We start from the raw sequence: 21,361 nt of genomic DNA, 5'->3' as shown, positions 1-21,361 counted from the left end.
GGGAATTCTGGGAGTTGAAGTCCACAAGTCTTAAAGTTCCCAAGTTTGGACACCCCTGACCTAGAATCTTTGTCCACAAACTTAAGTGTTGATTGCAATTGTTGTTCCAGTTGAGTTGTTTGAATGTATATATGTTTACAATAAATTTGAAAAAAACATACTAAGCTGCTCTAGCCATTTCAGGATCTATAAAAAGAATAGTTAATTAAATCCATCTACGTTCTCCACAATTTATGCAGAAAAGGAACCCTTAGCATATTTTTCATGTGCTATTATTTCTTCGGATGACAGAAACCACTTTTTTTGTATTTAAGGGGTACAGGTGGCTATTTAAAAAAAAAAAACTGCAAAAACCCGAAGCCCAAACTTTCCGGTTTCTTTCTTGTTTTTTAAGGATATTGCACTACTCGAAATGTCTTTTAAAGGAGCTAATATTAGGAAAATATTACTTAGCACCATTGTGGAAATTACACTGAAGGGAAACCAAGAATGTTACTTAAAGAAAAGATATCAAATATTGTACGGAGTTTGGGTACGGCCACCTTCGTCAACAATCTGCAGATCCTGAGGAAACACGGTAACAAGGTGTTTGAACTTAACAAATTCAGTCTTTTATATATCTATCTATCTATATATATATATGTATAAAATTAGCAATATCTGCAGTGCTTTAATACTCAGATATTCATAGAAGTATATTTATTTCTTTAAACTACTGGCTTGCACCTGATGGACATTTGACTGGTTTATATAACCCTGGGCTATTAAACGTATGATTTACGGAGTCCGGCTTTTTCCAGTTGATTTCAGAAGTCTCTCTGTATGGCTTTGAAAGGAAGAGTTCCTTTGTCATCCCTTTTGCCACAAACACCGAACGGGATGCTTTAAAGATACACAGAGCCTTGCGTAAAAGATGCTCAAAGCAAAGCGTTTCACCATTTCAGAATTCACCCTTCTGGGTCTTCGTTATGTCGACTGAAATCACATTTTAAAAGAGCTAAACAAAGGAAGGTGGTGCCTTAAGCTGATTTAAAAAAAAAAAAAAACACCCCAAACCCCACAATGTTAAAAGTGACTTTTGTTGGCACAGCTTCCCCAACCCTTTCAGACTTTCAAGGGCCCCCAAAGACGTGACGGGCAGCATCGGTGGCCTTGCCAGGCCATGCCGTCATAAGGATAAATCAAATTCTGAATCCCCAGCAACAATCCTTCTCTTTCTCGGATGCTCTCCTTGGCTGGGTCAAAGCGATCGTAGCTCACACATCCTTCCCAGTGACTTTCCTATATATATTTTTTTGTTTTTCAAAAAAAAAGACAAGTTTTATGACTCAAAGGGAGAAAAGGGCAACTCCCAACCGCCGTTATGTAGGGCAGAGAAGGAATCCGGAAAAAGAAGAATGGATGTATTCGGTGGAGTACAGACCGTTGGCTTGGTCTGAGGGCATCTGGATCCAGACTTGGTCGTTTTCCTTGAGTTCAAGCACGGCGCTGCCTGACGCTTGGTCTAAGTAGCCTTTTTTGTACTCGTCGTAAGTGTAGGTGGCCGGCACGTTGTTTTTGTAAAGGGCCACCCAGACATTGGTTCCTTTCACGTGGACGTGGTAGGCGAAGTAATAGATGCCAGAAATGGGGCAGGTGAAGATGCCTGTTCCTGGGTTATAGCCGTTCTGCCCGTTGTACAAAGTCCTGTCAAATTTGACGGGCATTCCTGAGGCTGGGAAGGGCGAGCTCAGGATGGCGGTGAAGGCTGGCAACATTTGGGCAGAGAGTTCCCCTCGGCCGAACTGGGGTTTCCCTGACTTGCCGTTCCCCAACACTGCTCCGTCGACATTTCCGTTGGGCAAATGGTGGCCCTCAAAATCAGGTGGCATTCCTGGGGCCCCAGGTGGACCCGGTGGTCCTGGGGCTCCTGGGAGCCCAGTGATTCCAGGATTGCCAGGAACGCCTGGAGGGCCAGCGGGGCCTATCATTCCTGGCTCTCCAACTCTGCTGATTCCAGGGGCCCCCGGGGGCCCAGGTTCACCTTTCAAGCCTGTCAAACCTTGGGGGCCCATGGGACCCGAGGGGCCTTGCAAACCTGGTATTCCTGAAGGGCCTCTGAGGCCTGGTTGGCCTGGGATCCCAGAGTCTCCTTTGGTCCCATGGGGTCCAGAAGAGCCTGGGGCCCCGGGAAGCCCCATGAAGCCACCTTCCCCCTTGGGACCCATTGGGCCAGGCATCCCTGTGGCACCAGGGAGCCCTCTCTCCCCAGGAATCCCCGGCTTGCCCACAAAACCATTGGGCCCCTGGTCTCCCCGCAGACCTGGGGGTCCTATAGGCCCACTTGGCCCTGCTTCACCTTTTGCACCGGGGAGCCCATGCTTGCCCGGCAAACCCATGACTCCCTGAGGGCCAGGGACCCCAACCAGGCCATGGGGCCCCATCTCCCCTGGCTCTCCGTCCATCCCAGGCTCCCCTTTGTCACCGATTATTCCTGGCACTCCCGGTTGCCCACGGTCCCCCTTTAAGCCAGGGAGCCCCGGTTTCCCATATCCTGTAGCGCCAGGCAGCCCTGGAAGGCCACGCAGGCCAGGTTCGCCCTTGGGCCCCAAATGGCCTGGCAGACCCGGCATGCCAGCTATGCCAGGCAGGCCAGTGCCATCCACACCTGGAGGGCCACGAGGGCCCATAGGCCCAGGTTGCCCACTGAGCCCTGGCTCACCCGGAAGCCCCAAGTCCCCTTTGTTCCCCGGAGCCCCGGGCAATCCATCCAGGCCAGGTTTTCCAAGGCCGGAAGGCCCTGGAGGCCCCGCAGGGCCAGGCAGTCCCCCATTCCCTCGGGGGCCTGTCAGTCCGGGCTTTCCCACGCCATTCTCGCCCTTTGCTCCACGCTCGCCTCGCAGGCCGGGTTCTCCTTTTGGCCCAGGTTCTCCTCGAAATCCAGGGAGCCCCGGGCTCCCGTTTGGGCCTGGTTTTCCATTCACAGAGAGTCCAGCAGGCCCAGGCAATCCCGGTGGCCCTGGCCAGCCTCGCACTCCTTGGTCTCCTCGTGGGCCGATCTCCCCTGCCGGCCCTGGCATCCCCTTCATGCCAGCCTTGCCCGGAAGTCCCGGAAGACCAGGTTTGCCGATGCCGGAAAAGCCAGGGGGCCCAGCAGGGCCAGGTTGTCCATGAAGTCCTGGTTTCCCAGTGCCTGGTTTCCCCGGATAGCCTGGCGGCCCAGGTGGTCCTCTCGGGCCCGGCTTTCCCTGTGGTCCAGGTTCCCCCTTGAGGTCCATCGGCAGCAGTGGAGGCATATCTGTGAAGACATGAAGGACACGTCACTCAAGGCAGGCAGAGCATTTTGGCAGAGGCCAAACAAAACAAGCTTTGACTTGTAGAGAGAGGCAGTCCTCAACTCTTTTCCTGACACAGGAGCAGAGGTGGGATTCAGATGTTTCGGACCAGTTCGGACATTAATTTTAATATGGTTTGCCGAACCGGTAGTTGCAAGGACTGGCTGACCCTGCCCACCTTGCCCTGCCCTCCCAGGAGTCTCCATGCGGCCTGTTTTGGATGCCAGGTGAGCACAGAAGCTCTGGGAGGGCGAAAAACGGACCTACCAGAAGTCCGGAAATGGGCCCATTTCAAGCCTCCAGTGGGTCTCGGAGCCTGGAAGAGGCCATTTTTGCCCGCCTCTGGAGCCTGGGGAAAGCAACTCCCTCCCCCCGCCCCCGGCAGTGCGGGAAGCCAAATAGGCCATACCCCGTGGCTATGTCAACCCAGCAACCGGACAGAGAACTGGTTGCTAAAAATTTTCAATCCCATCCCTGCACAGGAGGGCCCTTTGCTGCAAGTCCTGAGGGAACTTGCTGCCAAAGCAAAACTCTCTAAAGCAAGAAGACTCTTCAAAAACGTCTTCTGGGTTGTGGAAAATATTTGGAACCCTTTGAGCTCAAAACAGCGGCTTCAAGCATGAAACGGGTCACTTGGATCGTATCGGAAGGGCCAACGGGAGAAGCTCAAGGTTGATCAGCTGAATTGTTGATTGTCTCTGAACTCAATTGTTTGTTTTGTTTTGGCCTAACGTGGTAGTGGTAGGAAAACAACCAAGCTCTGAGAGAACATCAACAACTCAACATATTGGAAATTTTCTGACACTGTTCTGATCTCAAAGCAACTCAGCTTTAAACTGGGAATAATCTTTCGAATTTGAGATGTTTCACACACATCTCAAACCTTTGCTAGACCTATTTTCGAATACAGCTCATCTGTCTGGAATCCACACAACATACACTATATTGCCAAAAGTATTCGCTCACAACTGAGTCTGATTATGTGGATGGGTGAGCCAATACTTTTGGCAATATAGTGTATCAGACATTAATACAATCGAGTGAGTCCAGAGGTATTTCACGAGAAGTGTCCTCTGCTCCTCTGCTCGCAACAGAATCCCTTATGCCACCAGACTTGAAATTTTGAGCTTGGACCACCTGAAAATATGCTGTCTACGATCCAACCTAAGCATAGTACACAAAATTGTCTGCTACAACGTCCTACCTGTCAACGACTACTTCAGCTTCAACCACAATAATACACAGGCAAACAATAGATACAAACTCAATGTAAACTGCTCCAAACTCGATTGCAGAAAATACGACTTCAGCAACAGAGTGGTCAACACCTGGAATGCTCTACCTGACTCTGGTTTCTTCCCCAAACCCCCATAACTTTCACCTTAAACTGTCTACTGTTGATCTCTCCCCATTCCCAAGAGGTCTTTAAAGGGCGTACATAAGCGCCTAGCGTACCTACCGTCCCTGTCCTAGTGTCCCCACTTATCCGTATCCATTTCATGTATTCATAATCATGTTTATACTTACATCTGTTATCTTATGCATGCTTGACAAAATAAAATAAATAAATAAATTCATCACACTGAATTTGACATTATCTCTAGACTTGAATCTCTCTGAGACAATTTGAGAGCTTTGCAAGATTTCTATATGGTGACAGAACAATTTTAACATTATTGGCATCTCCATTTGCAAATAACAGCATCCAGGAGTATCACAAGTTAGCTGTAAAAATCAAAGTCCCTTAAAAACAACAATTAGCATGCTGGACAACGGTGTTCGCAGGAGTAGGCTTTGTATTTCTGTTCAATAGTGCAAAACTGAAACTCATCTGCTATAATGGCTTCTGTCTAAGAAAATTTTTAAATATAAAAAACATCACAGGAATTGGTAAAAATTTCATTCCCTCTGGGGAGAAAGGCTAGGCACCCCAACAATAATAAGTTTGTTTTTCCCTTTCATCTCTGTATTCCTATCTTAATCCAGGTCTAAGATCCAGGTCTAAGATCCAGCATCACTTCATAATGTTTTCAAAGGTTTGGCCCATGCTAATTTTCCCCCTTTCAACTAATATAAAACCACTTAAGCAAATCAAATGCCAGCAGAAGGAGACAGATGCCATTGGTGGAATTAACTCCAAGTTGGCATGGAAGAGCTAAGAAGACTTTTAAAAATAATTTTATATAGGAAAAAAAATCCCAAATGGTTTTTTGAATGATGATTCTTATTAGTGGAAATTTTGAGTTGAACTGTACATCAAACGTTTTGCCCCATTTACAGCTCTAATGAAGATCACATAAATATTCCCCCCCCCCCAAAAAAAATCTTTGTCCATTTAAGTTCTTGCACTATAATAATGCAGCCAAAACATGTACGTTTAAGCAAGGTTTTTTTTCCTCCCTTTCATTTTGTGTTTGGAAAAAGGCCTTTCCAAGGAAAATGATTTCAATATGTTCTTACGCTTTTTGATACCTTAGAAAAGAACGAGCTTTCGAGATCATCTGAACAAGGCAGCCTTGTCAAGGTGATGTGAGATGAAGGAGAAAAACCTGTCACTTTCTCTGGATACCCTTGTCTTCTGAAAAAGCATGGTAGATTTGCAAGGGCCACAGCCCAGAGCTATCAGCCAATTCTAGCCAAAGAAAGGGGGGGAGGAGCAAAATCTGAATTTAGAATCTTCTAAATGTACAGGTGCAGTTCGGTGACTCAGACTTGGTATACTTCAAAGGTGTTGGGTTCTTAGATTCACTAGCCCTCATCCAGACAACCTCGGTTTGAGGAAAGAGTGAGTAGGCAATATGAAGCTAGCTTCCTACGTATCATTCTCACCTCTGGGGAGCTGTTCATGTCAAAGAGAAACGTTATCAATGCTTCAAGTTAACAATCCAGTTGCTTTACAGGTACCGTATTTTTCAGAGTATAAGACGCACTTTTTTCCCTCAAAAAAGAGGCTGAAAATCTGGGTGCGTCTTATACATTGAATACAGCATTTTTGCCTCCCGAAACCCTGTCCCTTCACCAAAATGGCCATGCATAGCCTTTAGGAGGCTTATAGAGTGCTCTGGGGGGCTGGGGAGTGCAGAAGTGAGTGAAAAATGGGCCATTTTTTGCTCAATTTCTCCCCCCCAGCCCCCAGGAGCACTCTACAAGCCTCCTAAAGGCTATTCATGCCTTTTGGGGGGGGGGGAAACGGGCTCGTTTTCAGAAAAAATGGGCCATTTGTGGGAGGTCTGCAGAGTGCAAATTTTTTTTAAAAAAATTTGCCTCTGCAAAATCTTGGTGCGATTTATACTCTGAAAAATACGGTAATCCTCAAATTACAACCACAATTGAGCTCAACATTTCCATTACTAAGCAAGACATGAATTACCATATTTTTCAGAGTATAAGACACATTTATTTATTTATTAATCATTTTTATATGCCGCACCCTCTCCACCAAGGGACTCGGGGCGGCGTACAATTTACTACATAACAAATAAATGACAAGGAGGAGATATACAAAAAGCATTATACACACACAATAAATAAATAATCAATTAATTAAAAACAGCAAAAGGCAATTAAAAAACAATTAAAACACCCAGAGTCAAACCTAATTTAAAATTGTATCCAGAGGGATTAGAATAGCTATAATTCAAGCCAGGCCGGCTAGTCGGAACAGGTGGGTCTTGAGTTTCATGCGGAAGGAGCGGAGATCGGTTGTTGTCCTGATGTCGGGGGGGGGAGGTCATTCCAGAGGGCTGGGCCCATCACAGAGAAGGCCCTGCCCCTCAGCGCTGCCCTCTGGCATTGCCTAAAAGAGGGTGAAAATTTGGGTGCATCTTATACACCGAATGTAGCCAAAAACATGAAGAAGTGATGGTCTGTGGCAATTCCTGCAGCCTGGAACATGGCTAAATTAATTTGCTTAATTAGAGAAAATATACACTATATTGCCAAAAGTATTCGCTCACCCATCCACATAAGCAGACTCAGTTGTGAGCGAATACGTTTGGCAATATAGTGTATTTTTTCATTGTGGACTGGAAACCCCCTTATAGATTTTTTTCATGAAACAGAAAAAAATGAATTTATTTACAGTCTGATTAGTTAAAAGAAGTTACTACAAAAAAAAACTTTAAAACCATAGAAGGGGAGGTAATTTTGTGTTTGTATTTATATTTGCTGTAAAGAAAATCTACTACTAGACAATCTAGCTACTTCTTTTTATTTCTTTTCCTTCTTTTTTTCCCCTGTGGGCTTTTTCTTCGTTTTATTTTTTCTCTACTTATATTAATTCATGTTAGCTTTTGTTTCCTTTTTAACATTAATTTTAAAAAAATTGAAATCTAGTCTGTTTCCATAGTATCCACCAGGTGGCAGTGTTACTCCAAGACAAAGACTGTTGCCTTCTTCAAAACCTCTGAATTGGGAAAAGATGCCCAAATACAGCAAAAAGTATTTTCCACCCTCCATCCCAAATAATATCCTTTATTTTATTCTATGAGACGTCACTGTCCGTGCTTCTCCTCGACAAACTGGACATCACTTGGATACGACATGATAGAGAATATTTTAAGAAATTAGACATTTTAAGAAAAGAAATAAAGTGACAGGAATAAAAGAGAAGCAAAAAGAATAAGAGCATAAAATACAAATGAGGTTACAAATAACACAATATGTTTCATCATTTTAAAAGATTACAAATCACTATTAAGGTTGTCACTAAGAATAAATAGGAGGAGCTGAGCTCCATACAATATAAATCACCAAATGAATGAGAATAAAATCCTTGGGCATTTAGGAATATAAAGGTAAAGGTTCCCCTCGCATATATGTGCTATTCGTTCCCGACTCTAGGAGGCGGTGCTCATCTCTGTTTCAAAGCCAAAGAGCCAGCGCTGTCCGAAGATGTCTCCGTGGTCATGTGGCCGACATGACCAAACGCCGAAGGAACACAGAACGCTGTTCCCTTCCCACCAAAGGTGGTTCCTCTTTTTCTACTTGCATTTTTACGTGCTTTGGAACTGCTAGGTTGGCAGAAGCCGGGACAAGTAACGGGAGCTCCCTCTCTTACGTTCTGAATTTTCCCCCTGTTGCCACTGCCAGGATCGGCGCAAGTGCCGGTCTGCCAAGGTGTGTGCTACTATTCAGTGAGAAAAACCTAACGGAAAATATAAACACCCTGGCATGGACAGATCCTCCAATCCTAGGGCAGCATCAGGCATCTTTTTTTCTTCTTCTCAATCCTGCAGCTCTAAGTTTGTGCTGCTTTTAAGTGTCCTTGGATAAGCGTCAGATAAGAACCCTGCCAAAACTCCCATCAGCGCTTGTCTTCTGTAAAAGAGAAATGGTCTGCTTTCGTTATGTTTCAACTTTGATTTTTCTATCCTTTTGTTTACATTGGCCTATTGGGACCCTCTCGGGCGTTTTAAATGGGATTTCGTTACAGCTAAGAGTTGAGAGGCGGAATGTGGAGTTTTATATGTGTTAAGTAATGTTCACATTTTAACCTTCAAGTGGACCCTGCCATCGCGCAGGGATAACGCTGGGCAGGAAGTAATGAAATATGATTTTTATCCTATTTTATTTATCCATATATTAAATCATTGTATTTTATTCCAACCTCATTTTAAACGATACGTTTATTCCAATTACATTTTAAGTTGTATTTTATTCCGATATCATTTTAACTGTATTTAATTCCAATTCCATTTTAAATGGTTTTTATCGGGTTTTAGTAAGAATTTGTGTTTGGAACTCTGCACTTTGACATGGCCCATTGGATAATCAATAAAGTAGACTAACTAACTAAACTAGGAAGGAGTAAGGTTAATATTTTACAGTTTTGCTGAGAATTGGGTTGGAAATGATGTTACTTCTATGCCTATTGTTAAGAGATGGAAGATGAAGGGAAGAGAGTGCAATTCAGAGGTGGCATTCAGCAGGTTTTGACCAGTTCTGGAGAACCGGTAGAAGAAATTTTGAGTAGTTAGGAGAACCGGTAAATATCACCTCTGGCTGGCCCCGCCCCATCTATTCTCTGCCTCCCGAGTCCCAGCTGATTGGGAGGAAATGGGGATTTTGCAGTATCCTTCCTCTGACACGCCCACCAAGCCATGCCCATCAAGCAACACCCATAGAACCGGTAGTAAAAAAATTTGAATCCCACCACTGATGCTTATATGGCTTATATGTAATGCCAGGGATGGGATTCAAAAATTTTAGCAACCGGTTCTCTGCCTGGTTGCTGGGTGAGTGTGGCCATGGTGGGTATGGTCTACTCAGCCTCCTGGACCATGCTGCGGGAGGCCTTTTTGCCCTCCCCAAGCTCCGGAGTCCAGAAATGTGCCTGTTCCTAGACTTCCGGAACTTCTGGGAGGCCCATTTTTTTGCCCTCCCAGAGCCTCCGTGCAGGTTTACCTGCATTTCCTTGCATCCAAAACTGGCTGCATGGAGACTCCTGGGAGGGGAGGGGAGGGGAGAGGTGGGCAGGGCCAGCCAGTCCTTGCAACTACAGGTTCGGCGAACCACATGACGAAGGTGGCAAGTCACTCTCATGGGAGGGAAGATTGTGTGTTTGTATATGTGTGTGTATAGAAAAATCTTGTACAGGCAGTCCTCGACTTAAGACTGCAATTGAACCCAATATTTCTGTGGCTAAGTGAGGCATTTGTTAAGGCAGTTTTGCCCCATTTTTACGACCTTTCTTCCCACAGTTGTTAAGTGAATCTGGCTTCCCCATTGACTTTGCTTGTCAGAAGGTCGCAAAAGTGGATCCCATGACCCTGGGACGTTGTAACCCTCATGAATACATGCTAGTTGTCCCAATTTTCATCCCTGCAATGGTCATAAGTGTGAAAAACGGTCATAAGTCACTTTTTTCAGTGCTGTTGTAACTTCGAACAACCACTAAACGAACTGTTGCACGTAGAGGGCTACCTGTACTTATTTTTATTTTTATTTTAGTTTCTACTATTTTTTTAACCTGTCTTTTCCAAACTTTAAAATAAAATTCTTTTCAAGAGAAGGAAGAAATAAATTTTTTTGCTAACACTGGAAAACGTGGTGCTGGTAGGAAATACACCCAATCCGTTTTGTGTTTAAACATGCTTTGATTCCAGATGCAGGTTTTAAATGCCAGCTAAGCCATTTGGTAGTTAGTTAGCACTATATAATATCCTGCACAGTGGAGTTTTCACTTCTTAGATTACGCGATAAGGGAAGAGAGGGCTTCTCTACCCTGTTACAGCTCTATAAACAGTAATCCCGTTCTCAGGAACTCCTTGCCAAACAAAGAATTTCTCAGATTATCGAGTTGCTAAAACAGGGAGAGCCTCCAAAGTCCCATAAATCAGAAGGAGCCTGGTAGCATCCTATCCAACTAACTTATTTTATGAAAAGGCGTTAAGTCCTCACCTTTTAATCTCATTTATCCTTTGGAGACGTTGCCACAAGAACTTCGTGATTTCAAGCATCCCAATTTAACCTTCGTCTCTGCAAATGCACAGTCTACACCAGATGTGTGTCACCAGATCAGCGGTCACCAACTGGTGGTCCATGGACCACTGGGGGCCTGTGAGAACATGTTGGTGGTCCGCCCAAAACTTATTTGCATTTTTGATATTGCACCGTCAGGGGTCCTCAAACTACGCCCCCTGGGCTGGATACGTGCAATGAATGTTTATTTTGCTGCGGAGAGTAACCCCTTTGGGGTCTTTTTGTGCAGGTTGAAGGGGGCCAGAAATTCTGATGGGGTCTGCTTCAGCTTCCTGGTTAGGGGCTTTGGGCAAAGGCTGGAGGGAAGCACTGCCGGTGGCTGGAGGGCCTTGTTCCAGTGGGATTGCATCCTGGCCTGGAACTGGCTGACCATCTCAGCCCGCTGAGCCTCCAGGCGCCGGTACCTGGCCTTGCACTCCCACAGGTCTTCCCTCTGCTTGGAAAGCCTATGCTTGTAGTCCTCAGTGAGGTGCTTCTGCTGAGCCTCCTTCTCGGTCAGATCCAATTTGAACTGAGCTGTTTTGCCAACTCTTTCTCCTGGTGGCTGTTTAGCCTCATGTCACTCATCTCGAGGGACGTCTTGCTAGCCTCTACTCGCCCCTCCCCTCCCAGCCACTCCTTGCCTCCCTGCCTGGGCTCCTTAGGTCTCCAACAGGAAGCAGTTGTTGGAGCTAAGCAGCCACCACGAGAAAAGAGTTGGCAAAACAGCTCAGTTCAAATTGGATCTGACCGAGAAGGAGGCTCAGCAGAAGCACCTCACTGAGGACTACGAGCATAGGCTTTCCAAGCAGAGGGAAGACCTGTGGGAGTGCAAGGCCAGGTACCGGTGCCTGGAGGCTCAGTGGGCTGAGATGGTCGGCCGGTTCCAAGCCATGATGCAGTCCCACTGGAACGAGGCCCTCCGGCTCTTCGCCACCAGTGGTGCTTCCCTCCAGCCTTCGCCCAAAGCCCAGCACCAGGAGGCTGAAGCAGACCCCAAGTCAGAATTTCTCCCCTTCCCCCCTGACCCGCACAAAGAGACCCCGAAGGGGGAGACTCAGCAACATGCAGCAACACAAGCATTCATTGCACATATCCATCCCAGGGGGCGTAGTTTGAGGGCCCCTGATTTAGTGCAATATAAAAAATGGGAATAATTTTTCTGCAGACCACCAAAATTCTCTCACGGACCCCCAGTTGGTGACTGCTGATCTGGATGAATGAGAATCTCCATAGACAACAAGAGGGAGTAATGTACCTGACCAATCCCTTGAAACAAAAACTTGCTTGTCAGTACGAAGGCTTCCCCTATGTCTCCCAGGCAAATCTAATATTCCGTCTAAAGGTAGTCCTCGACTTACAGCAGTTCATTTAGTGACAACTCCCAGTTACAACGGCACTGGAAAAAAAAGTATGACCATTTTTCACACTTACATTTGCAACATCCCCATGGTCACATGATCAAAATTTGCATGCTTGGGAACTGGCATGTATTTGCGACGGTGATAATGTCTCAGGATCATGGGATCCCTTTTTGCGACCTTCTGACAAGCAAAGTTAATGGTGAAGCCAGATTCACTTAACACAGTTAACAAGGGTGGCAAGAATGGTTGTAAAATGGGGCAAAATTCACTTAATGAACGTTTTGCTTTCAGCAGAAATGTTGGGCTCAATTGTGGTCGTAAGTCGAGGACTACCTGGATACGAAACTTAGGAGGCAGAATTGATTCTAGACCAGCTCATTAAAGTCTGGAGAAATATAATATAAAACAGACAGATCATCTTTTGTGTGATGGGTGAAAGCAACTAGGATGATTTAGGGGACTGGAGGCGAAAACATACAATTAACGGTTGCAGGAATCGGGCATGGCTAGTCTAGGGAAGAGAAGGACCAGGGGAGACAAGATAGTAGTTTGTTACTCTTTGAGGGGCTGCCACAGAGAGGAGGAGGTCAAGCTATTTTCCAAGGCACCTGAAGGCCAGACAAGGAATAATGGATGGAAACAGATCAAGGAGAGATTCAACCTAGAAATAAGGAGGAACTTTCTGACAAGGAGAACAATCAACCCATGGAACAGAAGTTGCCTTCGGACGTTGTGGGAGCTTCATCACTGGAAGCTTTCAAGAAGAGATTGGATTGCCATTTGTCAGAAATGGTGTAAGGTCTCCTGCTTGGGCAGGGAGTTGGACTAGATGACCTACAAGGTCCCTTCCAACTCTGTTAATCTATATCTAAAGTCATCTTTCAGGATCAATCCATTTGCTTGTGTTTTAATTCTGTTTCGGCCTAACTAGGCCTCCCAAATAGCTTAAACCAATTTAACCCAAAGTAACTACTGCAATCTTTAAAGGGGGTGGGAAAAAAGAGAGAAAAGTCTAAAGTCATCCAAACACTTTAGAGAAGGGAATGAAAACTTGGAGCAGGTTGGCACTTTGGCAAAACAAAATAAATATATTTGAGAATAAATATATGTGATGATTCAGCAAAAGGCCATGCAGGGAACTGGCCGTACAAAGACAACAAGCTGCTTTGGACAGAGATTTCCACCGTCTGGTGCCACGTGGAAATCCTCTTGTCCTACTATTCAACCACAGGCGACCAGATGGAGAACTTGAGAGTGGAAAGTAGCATAAATAATGGCTCGGCACATCATTGGGTTGCGCAAAGGAAACTTTTGGGAAGATGCTATCATGTGAAGATCTTAATGGGGTCGCTTAGGATTAACCTCACTTTTACCTTACTTTTCCTGGTGCACAAATGGTTAATGATTTGATGTGCAATAAAACATTTCCTCGACATCACGGGGAGCCTCATAGATTGGAAACCGGAGACATTTCTATTAGGTCTAACCACAACGAAGTGCAGTAAAGAAATGCTTCACCAAATTTTACCTGTTATCACAGCGGCCAGAATATCGTATGCACAAAAATGGGAAAACAACACAATACCGAACGAAGACGAGGGAATAAGGAAGATCTTAGAAAGCGTAGAAATGGACAAATTGACTAGGGAAATTCAGGGAAAGGAGGAATCAGAATACTATTTAGTTTTGGGGAAAATGGTACAAATGGTTAGATGATAGAAATAAGAAATCGGGAAATATAAAATGTATAGTAGAAGATTTCAGATACAGCGAGAAGAGGGTAGGAAAAATAATTTAAGATATACAAATGTAAGAAAAAGATACCCAATATAACAAATAATTGTAAAGATGGGCTGATAGGTATCTGCTCTGAGAAGGAATGTTCAGTTCCGGTGTTGTTTGTAAGTTATGTGTATGTTTTTGTTGGTGTGTTTAAGTGTTTAAAATTAAAAATTAAAATTCCCCCCCCTTTTGGTGCTGTTTCTAGTCTTGGAATTGTCCAAACTAAGTGGAAAGGATTTCTTTTCACTGCTTATAACAGCATTCAAGAAATACCAAACTTCCTCTATTAAATACAATCTGGTGGTTATGGCAGCAAGCTACGAAGAGGAAGACAACTCAGTCTGCGAGTTTGTCCCACCTTAGCTATGAAAGGTAGGTGGGTGATTTTGGGCCAGTCCCTCTCTCTCAGTCCAAGCCACCTCACAAGGCTGTTGTTGGGGGGGGGGAAAGGAGGGGGAAGTGTTGGATATGTTTTCCGCCTGGAGTTATTTATAAAAGTAATAAAGGTGAGATACAAATAAACAAAGCAAATAGATCGGTGAAAACTCTGGGTTCTTATGTCCATCTCTCCAAATTATGAATACGATGGTAGCGTTGCCCCTTCCAAAGTCTAATTATACAGCTACTACCAGAGCTCAGCTCTCGTCTGTGAATCCTGGTGACTGAGAAACACATAGTCCACATTCTGAAATCGCTCGTGGTTCTTTCTCACTGTACGACAGAGGAATCCTATTACTTAAGTACACATATCTCTGGTGCAGGGGTGGGTTGCAGGCAGTACGTCCTGGTACGGGCATACTGGATCCTGCCCGGAGCACCGGGTACCGTTCCGGTGCAGTGTTCCAGAGGGCCCACCTGTGCTACTGACTGTGTTTTAAAGCTGGCGGTGCTTACAGCGCCTCCGCTCTGCTCCGCTGAGCAGATGGAGCATTGCGGAGGCTTGCGGAAGCGTCATTTGACGCTATAACGCATGTGCGCACCGTGCGTACATGTAGGTGACGCTGGGGGCCGTTCCAACCATACTGGTTGGAACGGAATCCGGAACCCACCACTGCTCTGGTGCCAAGTTATTCCAGTTCAGCCTTATACCAGCAGCGGATTCATTTTCAAGCTCAGAGACTTCTAACAATTTTTTTTTTAAATCAACAGCTTTGTCGCAAGATAGAGGAATTAATGACAGGAATCAGCTTCCATCTTAAAGAGATACCATATTTTTCAGACTATAAGTCGCTCTGGACCATAAGACACACCTAGCTTTTGGGGAGGAAAACAAGAAAAAAAATCTGCCTCTGCCTCCCAGCAATTTGCCTCCTTGCAAGCAAACAGCAAACAGCCGGGTCAGCTTCAGCACAGCCTGATTTAGCACGAGCAACTGATTGGCGGTTGGAGGGGCCTCCTGGAATACCACGTATCTTCCAAGCTGCGGGGATCGCTGCCACCCATCACTGTTCTTCTCCTCTATGCCTCCTTCCTCAATAAATGAACCAAGTGCCTTTCTGCAAAGGCAGAAACAGTGAAAAAGATCAGCATGGGTGAAGACAAACGTTGGTCCTTCCATCTTGAAGGCCCACCAGATGTTAGATCCGATGGTCAACCTTGACCGTATCATTTTAGATGAAAAGTTCATCTAAAGTTCATTGTCAAGAGGAGGGAAATGGCTAAATTCCAGGAAACAATCGGTGGGCCGGTCAAAATTTTCCTGTGCAAGCAGTGAACAGTCACTATAGAGCAGTGATGGCGAACCTATGGCACGCGTGCCACAAGTGGCACATGGAGCCATTTGTCAGGGCACGCGAGGCGCTGCCCTGTCAGCTGGCCAGCGCGCATGCGCGCGCTGGCCAGCTGAGTTCACCTTTTTAAAAGCTATTTTTCGCCTTCCCCAGGCTCCAGAGGCTTTATAGGAGCCTGGGGAGGGTGAAAAGAGCCTCCCCCCCCCCGGAGGCTTCAGGGACCGTCCGGAGGGTTCCCTGACGCCTTTGGAGCGCTTAAAACCATCCTCCGAGCAAACCGGAAGTGACTTCCGGGTTCCTTGGAGCGTCGTTTTAAGCGTTCCGAAGGCTTCAGGGACCGTCTGGAGGCTTCCCTGACGCCTCCGGAGCGCTTAAAACCACCCTCCGAGCAAACCGGAAGTCACTTCCGGTTTGCTCGGAGGGTGGTTTTAAGCACTCCGAAGGCTTCAGGGAACCCTCCGGACGGTCCCTGAAGCCTCTGGAGGGCCTCCGGGGGGGCGGGGGAGGCTCTTTTCGCCCTCCCCAGGCTCCTATAAAGCCTCTGGAGCCTGGGGAGGGCACAAAAAGCATGTAAAAATGGGGGGGGGGCGCACGTTGCATTATGGGTGGGGCACACCCGCACACGACCCCCCTGCGCTCCCCCCACTTGTGGCATGCAAGCCAAAAAAGGTCCGCCATCGCTGCTATAGAGTTTAGTAGCTAAGGCAGCACGTCTGTAAGCCGTGATTGTATGAGAGACGCATGGTGCTTGGCTGGTACGGTTTTACTATGTTTAACTTGTAAAATCCTATTCAAATGCAGAACTGTTGAGGCTTGTCCCTGGGCTCCAGAGCTGAGTATTTTAATACTCAAATGCAGCTCCTTTGTGAGGTAACCAATTCTCCGCTTGCAGATTAGAGGGTAAGCTGTATTTTTAAATTTGACTTATTTTCTTCTTATTTAAAAGTGAGTAAAGTCTGGGAATGATCCAAACTGGGTGGGGATCCTTTTGAGCATCACAAGGCCTTCTAAACCCTCCCCGTTCTTTTAAAACATGCAGCCACATTCTACCCAATTAGCAACGTCCTCCCATTGCACGCTACTTGTTTAGAGGGTTCACCCCCTCCCCCTGGCTTATTACAACCACGAAGAATACCTTCATCTCTCTCATTTCCATTTATGCCCTAGACTTTCCCCCCCACCTGGCAATTGTCAAGGGAGAACAATGTAACTTCACACCAGACACTTGTCATTCCTGGATAATCACTGTAGCGAGAGACACACTTGTCTATGTTCGCAAGGTAGATTTTAACCAATTACTTTAAATGGCCCATTTCCTGGATTTGCACAACGCCTAACCAAACTTGATATTAGATGTTCTACTACTACTCCTCACCTGAAAAGAACTCTGATCCAACTGCCACTTGGGCATGGGTGTGGCCAGCGCATGACTCATCCAGCCTGCGGGCTGGGGATTTAGACATTCTACTCCCCCTCCCCACCTGAAAAAGGCTGTGATGCTAAGGAGTTAGATATTCTACTTCCCCTCTCCACCTGAAAGGGAGAGAAGGGGATAAGATAGGAGAGGCTTGTTTGGGGCAAGCCTGAGGGAGAGAAGGGGATAGGAGAGGATCAACTGGGCCAACCTGAGGCAGAGAAGGGGAATAGGGGAGGAGAGGCTTCTGTGGGGCAAGCCTGAGGAGAGAAGGGGAATAGGAGAGGGGGCAAGCCTGAGGGAGAGAAGGGGAGAGGAGAGACTGATTGTAACTATTCATTAATGTTCAAGCTTTAACTGTCAACTCATCCAGCCTGATCATATAGTTCCATAGCAAAGCAAGGGTATACAACTGACAAGTATGTTAATCAACAATTAGACATGTGTTTCAATTCTCATTCGGTGCAGTCTGAAATGGCATAAGGTCTCCTGTTTGAGCAGGGGGTTGGACTAGAAGGCCTCCAAGGTCCCTTCCAACTCTGTTACCCTGTTAAGTGAGCAATCCAAGAAACGAGTTAATCCAGTAAATGTACTGCATGAATCTGACCAGTCCAGTTTCCTCCTGTCCTTTGGTAATTCACAGTTGGGCCCCAAACCGTCTCTTGGTTAACATTGGTTCCCATTGTAAAAAGGAAGGGGCTGTGGGAATCAGACAGCAGAGGCTAGATAAAGATATTGCTTTATCCTTTATCTTGCTGGGGAAAACCAGACAGACATCTTTAAATGTAATTAATATATCGCAGGCATTTGTTCAGCATCTGGCAAGCTTTTCAGAGTGGCTGACTGTAACAGACACTCAAAACGAGAAACGCAAAAGCCAACACAAACAAGGTTAAGATGATAGGCTGAATGTCTTCCCAAAGCAAACTCGTTTGTCCTCTCTCAAATTTGGCCTCCCTGCACACCACTGGGTGCCACTTACCTACGTACTGGCCTTTACCTTCTCGGAACGGAGGGCCGAGGGGCCCTTTCACCACCGGCTGCATGTATTTCATCTGCGCATAACCTCCTCCGGGGCCCCCTCCAGCGACTGCCGAGATGCCCACCAGCAGCCACAGAGCCACCTCACGGAGCATGGCGCCTCACTGAGTCTCTCCCTGTAACCAAAAAAAGGAGGGAAGGCAAAGTTATTTGAGGGAAACTCCAAGCTATTCTCGAAGGCCCACGAGCCAGAATAAAAGTGGGGGGAGGTTTGTGGGGAGAGGGAAGCTCTGTAGGAGGTTAGCACCCACCCCTCTCCTAGAAAACGAAATATTTTAGGAAATATTAAAAAGGCAGAATATTCCCCCTAAAAAGAGAAGTAGAAACTCAAAGAGGCTGAAACTCTGCCCCCCCCCCTTTGTCAAAGTGCCATTAAGGCCTGAGCCAGAGAAACATGTTTTAAGGCAGGAAACAGGTTCACTCTTAATAGCTGCCCCCACCTTTGTCAATGGGCCATTAAGGCCTGAGCCAGCCCATTATACATAACCAAGATCTACCCCATCTCATTGCCGTTCATTGCACCACCCACCAAGTTTCAACCAAACTTAGCACACAACCTACAAAGCTAGCTATGATCTCTGACAGCAACCAATCAGAATACATTTCTTACACAGGAACAGGAAACAGAGGTGGGGCCCCAGAGAGGGCATAAAACCGGGGACTCTCAGCATCTCTGCCCCTTTTCTGCTCAGGAACTCAAGCCACGTGACCCTGTCCACCATTAAAACATCTTTCCAAGCAACCTCCATGTTTCCAGCGTCTTTTTCCCCACTTGGAACTTAACCCAGATGGAGATTTCTTCCAACAGCTCTTCCGAGAGCAAAGCTTGGCTTTGGTGCCCCGTCTTGGCCTCTCCTCAGCTGTCTAAGCATTGTCAACCTAGTTCTTTTCCTGTCCAATCATAGGTCACAGCTTTCAACTTACCAGATTTATCCTCCAGGCAGGTAATTGTTTGTGATCTAGCAAGAATTTGGGAGTTTTGAGAGCATGGCACGAATGTTGCACCAAAACGACTACCATGAAAAGGTTTATAGATTCACAAAATGTGTGCTTTAAGGAGAGCCATGAATACCCCATCTCCAACAACATGAAGGGTCTCTACTATCTCAACTTTCTCCTTGCTTTCTGGACACACTTTCAAAACCAGGGCTGGGCTGCAATAAATTGTCATGCTATCAATGAGTGGAAGCTTTACAGAAGGAGATCCAAGTTGAAAATAAGAAGAAATGTCTTCCAAGAGCTCTTAAGCTGTGGAAGAACTAGTGGGAGAGCCTAAGCAGGGGTTTGGATGAGAAACAACAAAGGCCCCTTCTACCCCTATGATGTTATGGTTTTCTAAAAACTTTTATGGGACCCATCCATCCATCCATCCATCCATCCATCCATCTACCAAAAGGAACAAAATAAAAACACATATAGCAAAAAGATCATTTAAACCAATAAACAAGGCTGAGGCCCCTATAAAACTTCTGCTTATCCACTAAATCTGTCTGCCTGCCTGTCTGTCTGTCTATCTTCCATCTATTTATTTATCTATCTATCTCTATCTACCTATCTCTATCTATCTTCTATCTGTCTGTCTGTCTGTCTGCCTGCCTGCCTGCCTGCCTGCCTGCCTGCCTGTCATCCATCCATCCATCCATCCATCCATCCATCCATCTATCCTTTATTGTCATTGTACAAAATAAATACAACAAAATGGGTTTTAGCCCACTGGTGCAATCCGTGGCAACAAATACAAACAACATAAATAGTATGAAGACTATCCCTTGCCAGATCCATCAACCTCCTGGTTCCAGTGCTTGGAGGAAAAGCCAGATTTTCACTATTTTCCAACAGGCTCAGGGCCCGGAAAGCTGTTTCATAAGGCTGGCACCATGACAGAGAAGATAGACCTCCAAGCATGCCTCTTCTGCTAGATCTGGTAGGATAGGCAGAAGCCACGGAGGATAGGTGATCCCACCAGTAACCCAATCCCATTCCATGTAGCATATTAAAGATCACAGCCAGCACCTTCAATTGCACTTGGAAGTCTACTGGGAGGCCCCGTGCAGTACCAAAATCCTGCTGTATTTTGAACCAGCAGCTGCAGCTTCCAGATGCTCTTCAGTAGCACCTCCATGTAGATCCCATTGCAGTAGTCCAAGCAAGGGGCAACTAAGGCATGAGTGACTATGAGCCCTTATGGAACTCATGTAAACTTATGGAAATGCTGAAAGTGCATGGAAATATCCAACTTCCCCCTTCTTCTTCTTCTTCTTCTTCTTCTTCTTCTTCTTCTTCTTCTTCTTCTTCTTCTTCTTCTTCTTCTTCTTCTTCTTCTTCTTCTTCTTCCTCCTCCTCCTCCTCCTCCTCCTCCTCCTCCTCCTCCTCCTCCTCCTCCTCCTCCTCCTTCTTGAAATTTCAATAAAGAAGATAGATTCTTTGATCCAAAAAATAAAATAAAAAACCAACAAGGCTTAGAAGAACTTCTGAGAGTTCTGGGGACTCCGGTGTTGCTTTGCTCACTTCATACCCATCGTCAGATCACTCCCATCAAGAGGGCAAAGAAGGGAGTAGATTTAAAACAGGGGCATCTGCCCTCTCCTGCCCACCAGCTTCTCTTTTTATTTATCTTCTGACGATTCGAGGACTCACCCATCTCTCGCCTTCTTTTGCAGAAAGGCGCTCAAAGGATGAATAGAAGCTCATAATTTCAGCACATTTCTCTCCCTCCCTCCCCTCCAGTTGCAATGGACCATAACTCCCATTATATCTCAATCAACATATCCCTGGCACACCCAGTCGGATGATTATAGAAGCGGGAGCCAAGAACATCTGGGGAGCACCTGTTTGGGCAAGGCTGCGAGCAGTTGGGATACAACTTGAGTGCACAGCGAAACTCTGGGAGATGTGGCAAGAAAGGAAGCGTGTAAAAGCAACGTTGACTCAGGGGTCCTTAAGCTTCATTTGCAGATCTTCCACTACCCAAATCAGGTAACAACATCAGCAGTGACGTTGCATAGTTTGGGTAATGAAAGGCCTGGAACAAAACAGCCAAGTTCAGAGAGCATCAAGGAGCCTTCATTTCAATACCAAGCTACAGATATTCTCCTGATTGACTATGGCAGGGGTGTCCAAACTTGGGAACTTTAAGACTTGTGGACTTCAACTCCCAGAATTCCCCAGCCAGGGGAATTCTGGGAGTTGAAGTCCACAAGTCTTAAAGTTCCCAAGTTTGGACACCCCTGGACTATGGGGATTCTCAGTCATCCA

General features: G+C 46.0%; 1 protein-coding gene across 6 annotated transcripts in view; it reads right to left on the bottom strand.

Moving 5' to 3' along the window:
• Positions 1 to 21,361, bottom strand: part of COL8A2 (collagen type VIII alpha 2 chain) — a 249,830-nt gene that overhangs the window by 1,665 nt on the left and 226,804 nt on the right. For 5 of the 6 annotated variants that reach the window (XM_081962033.1, XM_081962032.1, XM_081962034.1 and 2 more), the window contains 2 exons: positions 18,048 to 18,222; positions 82 to 3,277 (listed from right to left, as the gene is read on the bottom strand). In XM_081962033.1, coding sequence (XP_081818159.1) covers positions 1,362 to 3,277; positions 18,048 to 18,201 — 2,070 coding nt within the window. In that variant the 5' untranslated portion in view covers positions 18,202 to 18,222 and the 3' untranslated portion in view covers positions 82 to 1,361. The remainder of the gene's footprint in view (positions 1 to 81; positions 3,278 to 18,047; positions 18,223 to 21,361) is intronic. The other variant, XM_081962037.1, reaches the window with a different exon arrangement.

Source organism: Natrix helvetica (assembly GCF_964273705.1).
Source record: "Natrix helvetica genome assembly, chromosome: 9".
Taxonomy (NCBI): Eukaryota; Metazoa; Chordata; class Lepidosauria; order Squamata; family Natricidae; genus Natrix; species Natrix helvetica.
Note: the sequence above shows the minus strand (reverse complement) of the source record. Positions and strands in the feature narration are given on the sequence as shown.